The sequence below is a fragment of the Scyliorhinus canicula genome, chromosome 6 (genome assembly GCF_902713615.1).
Source record: "Scyliorhinus canicula chromosome 6, sScyCan1.1, whole genome shotgun sequence".
In the NCBI taxonomy this organism is placed as follows: domain Eukaryota; kingdom Metazoa; phylum Chordata; class Chondrichthyes; order Carcharhiniformes; family Scyliorhinidae; genus Scyliorhinus; species Scyliorhinus canicula.
This window is the reverse complement of record NC_052151.1, coordinates 32,806,469-32,821,313: the sequence shown is the minus strand read 5'-3', so window position 1 is coordinate 32,821,313 and position 14,845 is coordinate 32,806,469. Positions and strand designations below refer to the sequence as shown.

At 45.7% G+C, this 14,845-nt stretch overlaps 1 protein-coding gene across 1 annotated transcript in view; it reads left to right on the top strand.

Moving 5' to 3' along the window:
- Nucleotides 1–14,845, top strand: part of mrps5 (mitochondrial ribosomal protein S5) — a 212,973-nt gene that overhangs the window by 52,370 nt on the left and 145,758 nt on the right. The window contains exons 3-4 of the mRNA XM_038799132.1: nucleotides 3,222–3,347; nucleotides 4,937–5,170. Of these exons, the coding sequence (XP_038655060.1) occupies nucleotides 3,222–3,347; nucleotides 4,937–5,170 (360 nt within the window). The remainder of the gene's footprint in view (nucleotides 1–3,221; nucleotides 3,348–4,936; nucleotides 5,171–14,845) is intronic.

The following is a 14,845-nucleotide window of genomic DNA, read 5'->3' as shown; positions in this document are numbered from 1 at the left end:
GGGCTGTGAAGCAACAGTGCTACCCACTGTGCTACTGTGCATAACTATGTTATTTTCGCACTCTATGCCTCCATTTATAAAGCCTTGGATGCCGTATGTTTTATTAGCTGCTCTCTCGACCTGTCTTACCACGATTTGTGCACATATAGTCACAGTAGTGCACAGTATTGTCCAGCCTTACCCGTCTTCTGGTCTCGTCGAAGCTGGATCCAGCCGTGGGTTCCCCGGTAGCGAAATGGACGAGACGTGAAACTTGTCATTGACTTTGGAAGATCCAGCCGGCAGCCAATTATGAGCCACCTCAGCTGCGGGAAAATCGGCCGCCACATGTGGAAAGGTCCAACCACACCCCTTGAAGAATTTACCATTTACTTTAGATTGTCTCTCTGTACTCTTCATAACAAAGTGAATCATTTCACTGTTTTGAAGTAAATTTCATCCATCACTTATCCACCCATTCCACCAACCTGCCTATTTTCTCTTGAAGTTGGACACAACTTTTTCCTCACAGGGAGTGGTAGTGATAGGATTAAAGAAACAAAGCATCAGTCCAGAGTAAGTGTAAATAGCTGAATAAAGGCCAGAATTCTCAGCTGGTATGGGAATTGAACCCGCGCTGCTGGCCTCGTTCTGCATCACAAACCAGCTGGTATCAAACCACTGATAAATTCCTTCCTGAGGTGACACGGTGGCACAGTACTTGGCACTGCTGCCTCACAGCACCAGGGATCCGGGTTCAACTTCGCAGGTGACTGTGGCGTTCTCCCTGTGTCTGCGTGCATTTCCTCTGGGTGTTCCGGTTTCCTCCCACGGTCCAAACATGTGCAGGTTAGGTGGGGTTACAAGGATTGGGTCTGGGTAGAGTGCTCTTTCAGTGGGTCGGTGATACTCAATGGGCCAAATGGCCTCCTTCTGCACTGTCCCGAAAACTTGAATCTTAATAGAAATATAGCCGATATTGGGCCGTACCCAAAATGAATGAATTTTTTTTTTTAAAGTGCCACCTACCAGGCCATCTTCTCAACTGTTCCAAATTTCTTAATACTTGGTTTGTGCATTTCTTATTGTTTGAATCCTTTCCGTTGCCTGCCAGTTGGAGCGGGGCAGGGAATTGGGCAGATCAATAATCATATTCTCAAGACCCTGACCACCTTCATAATGAGTTCACAATGGAGACCTTCCTGCTGATGTTGGCCTGGTTAGAGCTCTTCCAAGCCTACTAGTTAAAGCAGCATTTCAGCAGATTCTTTCTGTCCTGAAATGCTCCTGTTCGTGCAAATCTTAAATTGGGGGTTGGCTTCTGTGCAGTATAATGTCCTTCACCGGGGTGAGGGGTGATCATTTTACTTGCTGTCTGAATCAGAAATTAAATGCATTGGGCCTTTAATAGGGAAGGAGAAATCTCTGCAAGACTCTACCATTTGGTTTGACTCCGATTTGCTGTGTATTTTCCGAGTTGTGTTTCCCCCAATGGAAACAAGTTGAAGTTTTTTAAAGTACTTGTTGACAATCTCAGAATATTCTGACACATTTGTAGTTTCAGTATAAAGTGAGTTATTTTTTACTTCTACTTCGCTGGATTATGAAATGTGAAGCCATAGCCTGCAAAAAAACAAAATATATTCATTGACCTGTGCTAAAATATATATCGGCTATATTTCTATTAAGATACGAGTTTTCGGGACAGATTAAAGGAATGGTTTATGGAGGAATTTGATTCTGGCCTGAAAAATGTTAATTTGCTTTGTGGAAAAACTATATTGCTGTCCTGGGAGGCATTTGATTTGCATTTGCAACTCCAGCTTCTTATTCTATATCTTGCTTTATCCTCCATCTCTTTTCAATTTATCTTTTTAAATTTATTCTTCAAGGGATGTGAGTGTCTCTGACTAGGCCAGCATTTATTGCCCATCCCTAATTGCCCTTGAGGAGGTGGTGGTGAGCTGCCTTCTCGAATCGCTGCAGTTCACCTGGTGTAGGTATACCCACAGTGCTGTTAGGGAGGGAGTTCTGAGATTTTGGTCCAGCGACAGTGAAGGAATGGCGATATATTTTCAAGTCAGATGGTGCCGTTGAAGAATTGCTGCAGTGCAGAGAGGGCCGTCTGACGTACTCCTAGTCCTTGAGTAGATTCTCCACCTCGCTGTTCTGGAGTTAAACAGGCTAACCAGCAATCCTTAATCCTGGAGGATGCTCAAAAAATAGGCCAAGGAGTTTCTAGTTCTTGTTGCGGGCCGAAGGTAGGTAACAGATGTGCTTCCCCATCTCTCACTAAATTAAACCTTTTTTTAATCAGTGTGCCCACCCAGGTTAAATCCCTCCCCCCTCCCCCCCCAACCTTACTGTTTGTCACAGCTTCGGAGCTGACTGAATTCCGACACTATGCAGGTGGCCCTTCCTTGTCGGGTTCTGTCTCGAGAACCCGCAGTACTGCAGTTCCTAATGGGAGGTGCAGAGGAGTACTATTGGGAATGAAAGTTTGACTTCCAACCATTCTAAACTAAGAGTGTTACCGTGCTCTGTTGGACCTTGGTACTGGGAGCAGAAGAGATCATTTCATGGTGAACATAACTTGTCCAATGAGCCAGGGCGACACGGTCGCACAGTGGTTAGCACTGTTGCTTCACAGCAGCAGGGACTCTGGTTCGATTCCTGGCTGGGTCACTGTCTGAGCAGACTCTGCACGTTCTCCCGGTGTCTGCATGGGTTTCCTCTGGATGCTTCGGTTTTCTCCCACAACTCCCAACAGACGTGCAGTTGGGTGAATTGGACATTCTGAATTCTCCCTCGATGTATCTGAACAGGTGCTGGAGTGTGGCGACTAGGGGATTTTCACAGTAACTTCATTGCAGTGTTAATGTAAGCCTACTTGTGACAATAATAAAGATTATCAAGATTATTATTATTCCACTTTTTGAGGAATGATGCCGGACCCGTGCCGGCCGTAACGGGCCAGCTTTCGGTGCCGGAGCAGCGGACAGCACTCCGCCGCCGTTCTAGCCCCCTAGGAAGGGGTGAATGCCTGGGCCTGGAGGCCCGTTGACGCCGGCGTCGCTCGCTCCGGTTTTGACTCTGGCGTCAACACTTGGCCTGGATGTCGGAGAATCCCGGCCTAGGACTTCAACAAAGATCTGATGGCAGAATTTTACTTGCAAGCTTGTAACCAAGTGTGCTGACAATTGTGGCTTTGATCACCAGGGAAAATGCTTTATTCTCCACAGTGACAGCAGATGAATTATGGCGGGGTGTGATGGCGGAATTTGGTGCCGGAGCACGAAAGGGCAGAGGTAAACGAACTAAGAGGAAGATGAAGAAAGATTTGAACCGAGGACAGATGATCGGTGAAGGTAAGTAACTGCACCACTTCAACTCGGCTGCAAGTGCATTGACAAGTCTCTGCAACCTGTGTTGATAATCATGGATGCAAATCCACATTCGGGCTCTGTTGGCACAGAGCATTGGCGTACCAGTATACAATTTAAGCAGATGGCATCAGAGGCGGACTTGCAATGAAACATTGGCATCCCAGCCAATGGAGTGGGCCCCCATACTGAGAGGGGACTATGGTGTGAGAGCACCAATCAGAGCCTGGTCGCTCTGAATTTGCTGAGCCCATTAGCAGGCAACACGGAACAACATCGGGCTCTGTTTGGTAGCCTCCCCTTTAGTTTGCCAGACGTTGAGAGGTGGTGGAGACTTTGAGCGGTTCAGACAGATCTCCTGAATTGGAGTGAAGTTTCTGAACTTTCATGGTGCGGCTGGCAGCTTGAGGCAAATGTGAGGCCGCTAAGAGGTGTGCAACTGCAAAGCCTTCAGTGAGGTGAGGAGGTGGTGCTGGCCAATAAATGTCCAGAGAAGCAGCGGAGCGACTCTCTTTCTCTCAGGCTAGGGCTGTGAGGGTGGGCAACCAACTAAACAAACAAACAAAGAATAGGTCCAGGCCAGGCCAGATAAAACCAGCAGCCAGCCAGGAGCACACCCGCAGCCATCGAGGCTTGAGAAACAGCCACCTGACTGAGCGTGAGCAGTCAAGAGGTGCGAAGGCCAGGAAAGTTCTGATGTTGTGATTTTCAGGGCGTAGCGGCCAGTGGTTGCAACTCGAGCAAAGCCAGAGGCCAGGGCTGGGCGGCAACAAGACTGGCAAGGGTGAGAGAGCAGGGGCCAGGCCAGATAGCCACCAGCAGCAGCCAGGCAGTCAGCCAGAAGCACACGTGGTCGTCTATGCTTGAGGCCTAGCCACCTGAGCAAGAGCAAAGAGGTGAGCAGCATGATAGCCAGGTAGACAATGGCATCCTGGTTTTCGGGGAGCAGTGTGGCAACTCGACCAGAGTCCAGGCTGGGCAGCAACTGGATTGGCGAGAGCAGAAGCCAGGCTAGATAACCAGCAGGGGCCCGGCAAAGAGAGTACACCTTATGGCCCCCAAAAGTGTAAGTCCGCCTCTGGGTGACGTTGAGCCTTTGCCTTCAGTGTTTCTAAAAATAACTTGTCAAAGTCATCCTCTTAATTGCCGATGAACAATGGTTGCTTGCACAGATGAATTTAGCAGAACGTTGACAAATTTTTGTGCTTTTAACATCTGGTGGTTTGTAGAACGTTTCACAATGGCCAGTATTAAATAAAACAATACCTCTACATTATTTCAAAAAGCAATCTATTCGATTCAACACATAAGGAGTGAGGTATAGAAGATAAAACAGAGGAAATGGAAGTCTAGTTAGTTGGCCATTTGTGAATGTGAAGTGAGAGGAAATGGAATTGTGTAGTACTGACAGTTTTGTAATTTGCATGATTTGTACTCTATCAGAAGAATGTAATTTCCAGAAGGAATATAGTGTGAGAGTACACGCCTTGGAAGTTCCTCTGTTCGTGCTGTTCATGTTGATCTATAGATGTTATTAACCTTGGCTGAATGCAGTGATGGTTTTTTTTTTTCAGGACGAGCTGGTTTCCTGTGGCCCGGTTTAAATGCTCCTGTTGTGAAAAGTGGAACCATTCAGTCCATCGGGAAACGTGACCAAACCCAGCAGGAAGTGTTGCAGGCTGAAGCCCTTCGACAACGAGAGGAGTGGGACAGGCGAAGGAAAATGAAAATTAAAAGAGAAAGAGGCTGGACTGGTAGCTCATGGGGTGGCATCAGCCTTGGCCCCCCTGATCCTGGTCCCAATGGAGGTAAGAGAAAGATATGTACGTGGAAAACAAATAGTAGCTGCGCTAAATTCTGCATAAATAAAGAAAGATGATCTGCACCTCTGACCAACTGCTGCTTCCAACCCAGAGCTGGAGCGCTTCAGTTTAATAAATTACCCTATCTGGCCGTCTGTTTAGCAACTACCAAAACCTGGGCCAGAATTTTGGAGTCCCACTGAAGAAAATGGCATTTTAAATGACCTGCATCCACCGCAAAACCCTGGCCGTGGTTCTTATTGCTGGGACTGGGTTTTATTTCTGGTGATTTGGTTCCAGGTACAATAACCTACAGCTGCCAAGCCAATTCCAGTAAAATGCCATTGAGAATCGGTTTCTATTGCTATGAAGTAGATTTGGCTTGATTTTGGGATTTGAAGACGCATGAAACCTGATTTAATGAAATGTTTGTGCTGATATCTGCAGTGAAACATCAGAGTAAGGCTTTCTAGAACCTTCAGCCACTTCCCTGTGGTTTACACTGGCCACTCTCTGTTAACGAGGGCTTCAACCTTTGGTCTCATTATAGTTTGAGGGTATCAGGAGATTATTACTAAATCAGACACCCGAAGTATTAGAGTGCTCCATTATTATGCTTGGAGTGTGCTGAGGTTTCTTATTGGGTCGTGTAGAGGGATGCATACATAGAAACATACCTGGAAAATAGAAGCAGGAGGAGGCCATTCAGCTCTTCGAGCCTGCTCTGCCATTCATTATGATCATGGCCGATCATCAAGTTCAATACTCTGATCCTATCGCCCCAATAGCTATATCTAATTCCTTCTTGAAATTACACACGTTTTGGCCTCAACTACTTTCTGTGGTCGTGCATCTCGCACAGCCAATGGGAGCTCTGCGCGCGCAGAAAATGTAAGTCCTGGACATGGTTAAAATTTGTCTCTTTTATACTCCCAGGTGAGTGGGAAAGCACTGGGACCAGGTGAAAAGATTATTGGAGCAACAAGGCAGCTAGAAAATGAAAAACCTCACTATAGTTGCCAACACCACCGAGAACTACAATCCTGCCATTACCCCCGAAGATCTAACTAAATTAAAGAAACTTGGTACAATAGAAGATGAGATACATCAAAAGATCAACCAACCAAAGATCTAACTAAATCAAAGAGGCTTGGTACAATAGAAGGCGCGGTACACCAAAAGATCAACTAAGCAATCAGTCATGTAGTAAAGGTCATCATTCATTCTCAGACTCCTAATGGCCAGAGTTAGAGAAAATCCGGGAAAACAGGACAGTTTGCCCCTATACAGTGAATGTATTCTTGGACGAATTGAAGGGATGGGTGATATAAAGGTAGGCGGGAGAGTCGTCACCAACACTCTCTTTGCCAATGACACTGTGCTTTATGGCAACAAGTGAAGAAGACTTGCAAAACTTAATCAATACATTTATAAAGGAAGTGGTAGTAAAAGCTTACTTTTACTTGCAGTTGAGTGTATCTAATGATAATAATGAAGTAAAAGGACATTTCAGTATGCAATCACTGTACATGGAAGCATGTTAGAAAACATCACTCAATTCAGCTACCTGGGAAGCATATTAACCTCCTATGTTAAAAACAGTACTGTAATTCTAGAAAGGATTGGACAAGCCAAAAATGTTTTTCTAACATTTAGAACATTGAGCCTTGAAACCAGAAACTGCACACTAAAATTTTATGTTCAGTCAGTAATGAATTGTGACTGTTGTTGGGTTCCCTATGATGATGACATATAAAAAGAAATACTAAACTTTATTCTTTTTCCATTAAAAAAAAAAGAATGTTCTGCTGAACCAAAAAAGAAGGCTGCCACAAGTCATATACCCAAAGAATTGGCCCTTTGTTTTGGGAGATACTGCCAGGAGTTACAAGATAAAATGAATCTTAGGAGGTTGTGGCCCTGTCACCAGACTAGTAATCCAGAGACTCTGGGTAATGCCCTGGGGGACCCAAGTTTGAATCCCACCAGGGCAGATGGTGAAATTTGAATTAAATGTAAATCTGCAATTAATAGTACAATGATGACCATGAAACCATTGTTGATTGTGAATCCCGTTTATTGAGTATTCCCTTCCTTTACTTGCTCTCAAATGTATTACTTCACACTTTTCTGGATTGAATTCCATTTGTCACTTCTCCGCCCACTCGACCAAACCATTGATATAATTCTGGAGTCAACATCTATCCTCTTCATTATCAACCACATGGCCAATTTTTGTGGCATCTTCAAATTTCCCAAGTTGTTTGCACATTTAAGTCTAAATCATTCCCATATTTATGAACAGTTTTATATATCCACATCACATTTTTCTCGCCCGCGCTAATTTCCTTTATTATACAGAGAGGTTTAGTTTGTCCTTCATTTAACTGACCCTACGTGAATTTTGTTGCCCTCTGGATCGGTCTATGGACCGACAAATTGCCCCCCAAGTATCCAGGAAGCCTTCCTCTGACCCGTGGGTGGCGTACTTAATCTTCTCCAGGTGGAGAAATTCCAAAAGGTCAGCGAGCCAGTCTGCAGCTTTGGGTGGTGCTGCCGATCGCCAGCCGAGCAGGATTCTCTGGCGTGCCATTAGGGAAGTGAAAGCGAGGTGTTGGCCCCCTTCCCCATGTGTAACTCTGGCTGCTCTGATACCCCGAAGATTGCCACTATTGGACATGGCTTCATCCTCACCCCCACAACCTTGGACATTGCCTCGGAGAAGGCTGTCCAGAACCCAGCAAGCTTGGGGCAAGCCCAAAACATGTGGGTGTGGTTGGCCGGGCTCCTCTGGAACCGCTCACATTTTTCCTCCACTTCCGGGAAGAACCTGCTCATTCTGGTTCTGGTCAGGTGCGCTCTGTGCACCACTTTGAGCTTAGCCTTGCGCAGGAGGAGTTGGAGTTCACCCTGCTCAGTGCTTTGCTCCAGAGTCCCCATCCCACCTCTGTCTTCAGTTGACGTATCACTTTTTTGACCAGTTAGGCAGGAACTGAAGAACCTAGATTGGGGGCGGATGTTTGAGGGTAAATCAATATCTTACACGTGGGAGGCTTTCAAATATCATTAGAAAGGAATTCGGGACCGGCATGTTCCTGGGCGGAAGAAGGATAAATACGGCAAATTTCGGGAATCATGCATTACGAGAGACATTTGTAGGCCTTGTCAAAAATAAAAAGGAGGCATTTGCCAGGGCTAGAAGGCTGGGAACAGACGAAGCATGTGTGGAATATAAGGAAAGTAGAACATAGAACAGTACAGCACAGAACAGGCCCTTCGGCCCTCAATGTTGTGCCGAGCAATGATCACCCTACTCAAACCCACGTATCCACCCTATACCCGTAACCCAACAACCCCCCCTTAACCTTACTTTTTAGGACACTACGGGCAATTTAGCATGGCCAATCCACCTAACCCGCACATCTTTGGACTGTGGGAGGAAACCGGAGCACCCGGAGGAAACCCACGCACACACGGGGAGGACGTGCAGACTCCGCACAGACAGTGACCCAGCCGGGAATCGAACCTGGGACCCTGGAGCTGTGAAGCGTTTATGCTACAAGCAAGGAGTCAGGAGGGCTAAAAGGGGTTGCAAAAAGTCATTGGCAAATAGGGTTAAGGAAAATCCCAAGGCTTTTTACACGTACACAAAAAGCAAGAGGGTAGCCAGGGGAAGGGTTGGTCCACTGAAGGACAGGGAGGGAATCTATGTGTGGAGCCAGAGGAAAGGGCGAGGTACTAAATGAATACTTTGCATCAGTATTCACCAAAGAGAAGGAATTGGTGGATGTTGAGTCTGGAGAAGGGTGTGTAGGTAGCCTGGGTCACATTGAGATCCAAAAAGACTAGGTGTTGGGCATCTTGAAAAATATTAAGGTAGATAAGTCACCAGGGCCTGATGGGATCTACCCCAGAATACAGAAGGAGGCTAGAGAGGAAATTGCTGAGGCCTTGACAGAAATCTTTGGATCCTCACTGTCTTCAGGTGATGTCCCAGAGGACTGGAGAATTGCCAATGTTGTTCCTTTGTTTATGAAGGGTAGCAAGGATAATCCAGGGAACTACAGGCCGGTGAGCCTTATGTCAGTGGTGGGGAAATTACTGGAGAGAATTCTTCGAGACAGGATCTACTCCCATTTGGAAGCAAATTAACGTATTGGTGAGAGGCAGCACGATTTTGTGAAGGGGAGGTTGTGTCTTCGTACCTCGAAAGAGTTTTTCGAGGAGGTCACAAAGATGATTGATGCAGGTAGGGCAGTGGATGTTGTCTATATGGACTTCAGTAAGGCCTTTGACAAGGTCCCTCATGGTAGACTGCTACAAAAGGTGAAGTCGCACGGGATCAGCGTTGAGCTGGCAAGATGGATACAGAACTGGCTAGGTCATAGAAGGCAGTGAGTAGCAATGGAAGGGTGCTTTACTGATTGGAGGGCTGTGACTAGTGGTGTTCCACAGGGATCAGTGCTGGGACCTTTGCTGTTCGTAGTATATATAAATGATTTGGAGGAAAATGTAACTGGTCTGATTAGTAAGTTTGCAGACGACACAAAGTTTGGTGGAATTGTGGATAGCGATGAGGACTGTCAGAGGATACAGCACAATTTAGATCGTTTGGAGACTTGGGCGGAGAGATGGCAGATGGAGTTTACTCCGGACAAATGTGAGGTAATGCATTTTGGAAGGTCTAATGCAAGTAGAGAATATACAGTGAATGGTAAAACCCTCAAGAGTATTGACAGTCCGAGAGATCCAGGTGTACAGGTCACTAAAAGGGGCAACACAGGTGGAGAAGGTAGTCAAGAAGGCATATGGCATGCTTGCCTTCATTGGCCGGGGCATTGAGTATAAAAGTTGGCAACTCATGTTACAGCTGTATGGATCCTTAGTTAGGCCACAGTTGGAGTATAGTGTTCAATTCTGGTCGCCACACTACCAGAAAGATGTGGAGGCTTCATAGAGGGTTCAGAAGAGATTTACCAGAATGTTGCCTGGTATGGAGGGCATTAGCTATGAGGAGAGATTGAGTAAACTTGGTTTGTTCTCACTGGAACGACGGAGGTTGAGGGGCGACATGATAGAGGTCTACAAAATTATGAGGGGCATAGACAGAGTGGATAGTCAGAGGCTTTTTCCCAGGGTAGAGGGGTCAATTACTAGGGGGCATAAGTTTAAGGTGCGAGAGGCAAGGTTTAGAGGAGATGTACGAAGCAATTTTTTTACACAAAGGGTAGTGAGTGCCTGGAACTTGCTGCCGGAGGAGGTAGTGTAAGCAGGGAATACATGAATAGGATGGGAATAGAGGGATACGGAGCCCGGAAGTGCAAAAGATTTTAGTTTAGACGGGCAGCATTTTTGGCACAGGCTTGGAGGGCCGAAGGGCCTGTTCCTGTGCTGTACTTCTCTTTGTTCTTTGTTCAGTCTGCCATGTGGGACCTTGCCAAATGTCCTATTAAAATCCAAGTAGACAACATCCACTGCATTACTCTCATCAATCCTCTTTGTTACTTCCTCAAAAAATGATTTAAAGTTAGTAAACCATGCTGACAATCCCGGATCAATCTGTGCCTTTGATGTGACAATTTATATGTCTCTCAGAAATATTTCCAATAATTTGCCCACCACCGAAGTCGAGACTGACTCCTGCAGTGATGTCCCAGAGCCAAGATGATTGCCTTCTGTCACTGTCCGTGTGGAGTTTGCGCATTCTCCCCGTGGGTAGCCCAAAGAAGCTGTTGCTTCACAAGGCCAGAGAGCCGGGTTCAATTCCGGGCTCGGGTCACTGTCTCAAAGCCTCTATGTTCTCCCCGTGTCTGCGTGGGTACCCAACCCAAAGAAGCTGTTGCTTCACAACGCCAGGGACCCGGGTTTGATTCCCGGCTTGGGTCACTGTCTGTGCAGAGTCTGCATGTTCTCCACGTGTCTGCATGGGTTTCTTACGGATGCTCCGGGATCCTCCCACAAGTCCCGAAAGGCGTGCCTGTTGGGTAAATCGGACATTCTGAATTCTCCCTCTCTGTACTCGAACAGGCACCAGAGTGTGGCGACTAGGGGATTTTCGCAGTAACCTCATTGCAGTGTTAATGTAAGCCTACTTGTGAAATGAATAAAGATTATTGTCAAAAGAGATGTTATGGGTAGGTGGATTGGCCATGCTAAATTGTCCCTTAATTGGAAAAAACATAATTGGGCATTCTAATTTCATTTTTTTTTAATATAAGATGATTGACTTCCAAAAACTATAGTTATTTTCATTTAGTCCTTGTCCTTCTGCAGCAAAACCTGGACAATATTCAGACTTGAGCTGACAAGTGGCATGTAACATTCACGCACACAAGTGCCAGGCAATGACCATCTCCAACAAGAGAGAATCTAACATTCTTCCTTTAACATTCAATGGCATTTCGCTGAATCCCCCACTATCAACATCCTGGGTGTTACCATTTGACCTGAAACTGAACTGAACTAGGCATGCAAGTACTGTGGCTATATGAGCAGGTGAGAGCCTGGGAATTCTGATGGAACTTAACTCGCCTCCTGGCTCCCTAATCATGTCTGCTATCTGCAAAGCACAATTCAGCGGTGTGATGAAATACTCTCCACTTTCCTGGATGAGTGCAGCTCCTAAATGCACTCAAGAAGCTCGATACCATCCAGGACAAAACAGCCCACTGATTGGCACCCCGTCCATCACAATGAGCATTCCCTCCCTCCACCACCAGTGCACTATCTACAAGATGCACTGCAGCAACTCCTCCAGGCTCTTTCGACAGCACCTTCCAAATCTGCAACCTCTACCACCTGGAAGGACAGGAGCAGCAGATGCTTGGGAACACCACCACATGCAAATTCCCCTCCAAATTAAACACCATCCTGACTTGGAATTATATCGCCGTCCCTTCACTGTCAGAATCCTGGAGATCTCTTCCCAACATCACTGTGGGTGTTCCTACACCAGATGGACTATAACAGTCCAATAAAGCTGCTCACCGCCTTTTCAAGGGCAATAAAGGAGGCACAATTAATGCTGGCAGAGCCAGCAACATTCACATCCCATGAATTCATTATTTTTTTTAAAACCGTAAGGAGATTATATGCTATTAACTCCTTTCTCCATAGTGGCGCACTGACCTCCTGTAGTTCCCAGCTTTTAATACATTTTATGCATAATTTTTTTTTTTTATTTATGCTCGCTGTCTTATTGGTGGAGCAACCTTAACAGTAATGTCAAAATCTCCCTCTCAATATCTACTTATTTCACCAAGCTTTTGCTCACCTATTCTAGTTTCTCCTTTTTGACTTGATGCCAAATTATGTCTGACAGGTGCTCCTTAAGGTGCTTTGAGACGTTCACTGCACAAGTGGTTCTATATAAATGTATCACTGTTCTAGTTTTCTTGCATAGTCAGCATTCTGGTTGGTAAGTAGAGAACCGATTTCAACTGTATAATTGGGCAACTTGTCAGTATGATATTAATAAAGTTGCCGCGATAGTTCTTTTTGCTGACGTTTCCAGCAAGTTTAATAAGTAATTAAATTTGGCGTATATGGCCAGAGCATCATGATTACAAGAGCTTGGGCTCAGTATATCTCATGTTGGATTTCTAGTAATTATAGAACATGGAGTGCAAATTGATTAATAGCTTTAAAAAAAAAGCCCTAGAATGACCCTTCTCCTTGATTTTCAAATTTTAATATTATGTTGCTTCAGGCATCTCATGCATCATGTCAATCCCAAATATTTAGCCTTGTACAAACTGAGCTTAATTATATGATAATTAAACAAAAAGGAAAACCTAGGGGGGATCATTTCAGTACAACGTCCTCCCCATATGTGTAATTTTTTTTTTTTTAAACTCAATTTATTAACAGTTTCTCACACATGACCATTCACCAGAGCTAGGAAATGGTCACTAATATGTGTTTCGGGATCGTTATCCGGGTGAATGTGATGTGTTGAGCTCCACAAGTGTCACTAATGACTCCAGTTTGTGGTATTTTTGCCTGTGGGTCAGAAGGTTATGGGTTCAAATCCTAATCCAGGATTTGGGCACAAAAATAAAGGCTGACACTCAAGTGCTGAAACTGAGGGAGTGTTACATTGTCAGAGGTGCGTCACTGTTTTTTTTTGAATGAGATGATAAGCCAAGCCTCCGAACGCACACTCTGCTGAGTGTCAAGGATCCCTTGGCAGAGTTTCAAAGAACAGCAGGGAGTTATTCTGGGTGTCCTGTCCAATATCTATTCAGTAATTTGGTAGTACAGAATTTGAGCATTGCTGAAAAAGAGACATGTCAAAGCTTTTCATCTTGCACTCATCAGGACCCCCCCCCCCCCCCCCCGCCCCAGGGGCCTACATCAATGGCTCCGAAGTGGAGATTGTTGATAGCTTTAAGATCCTGGGGGATCACCAACAGTCTGTCCTGGTCCACTCGTGTTGATGCTCAAGAAAGCTCAACAACATCTCTACTTCCTACGGAAGCTAAAGAAATTCGGCATGTCTGCATCGACTGTCTCAAACATCTGCGGATGTGCCACAGAGAGCACCCTATCCGCTGCCTCACAGCCTGGTATGGCAACTGCTCGGCCCAAGATCACCAGAAACTGCAGAATGTGGTGAACTCATCCCAACACATCACACAAGCTTGCCATTCTCCCATTGATTCTGTCTATACCTCCCGCTGCCTCAGGAAGGCAGACAGCATTATTGGGAGACCCGTCGCATCCAGGCTTTGCCCTCTTCCAGACCCTTCCATCAGGCAGAACATACAGAAGTCTGAAGACCTGCACATCCAGACACAAGCCTAACATCGGTACGGGGAAAATTCTTGAATCCCTTACCAAGGACTTTCTAGCGGAACATTTGGAAACCTGTGGCAGGATCAGTCGGAGTCAGCATGGATTTATGAAGGGAAAATCATTCTTGACTAATCTGTTGGAATTCTTTGAAGATGTAACCAGTACAGTTTTATCATAGAATTTACAGTGCAGAAGGAGGCCATTCGGCCCATCGAGTCTGCACCGGCTCTTGGAAAGAGCACCCTACCCAAGGTCAACACCTTCACCCTATCCCCATAACCCAGTAACCCCACCCAACACTAAGGGCAATTTTGGACACTAAGGGCAATTTATCATGGCCAATCCACCTAACATGCACATCTTTGGACTGTGGGAGGAAACCGGAGCACCCGGAGGAAACCCGCGCACACACTGGGAGGATGAACAGTTGACAAGTGGGAGCCAGTTGATCTGGTAGATTTGGAATTTCAGAAGGCGTTTGGCAAAGTCCCGCATAAAAGATGATTGTGCAAAATTAAAGTGTTTGGGATTGAGGGAAATGTATTGAGGTGGATAGAAAACTGGTTGGCAGAAAGGAACAAAGAGGAGGGATTAATGGGTCCTTTTCAAATTGGCAGGCAGTAACTAGTGGGGTACCACAGGGATCGGTGCTGGGACCCCAGCTATTCATAATATATATTAATGATTTGGATGAAGGAACAAAATGTAACATCCCAAAGTTTTCAGATGATACCAAGTTAGGTGGGAGGGTGAATTGTGATTAGGATGCAGGGATCCTACAGCATGATCTGGACAGATTGGGAAAGTGGGCAAATCAATAGCAGGTGCAGTATAATTTGGATAAGTGTGAGGTTATTCACTTTGGAAGCAAAAACAGGAAGGCAG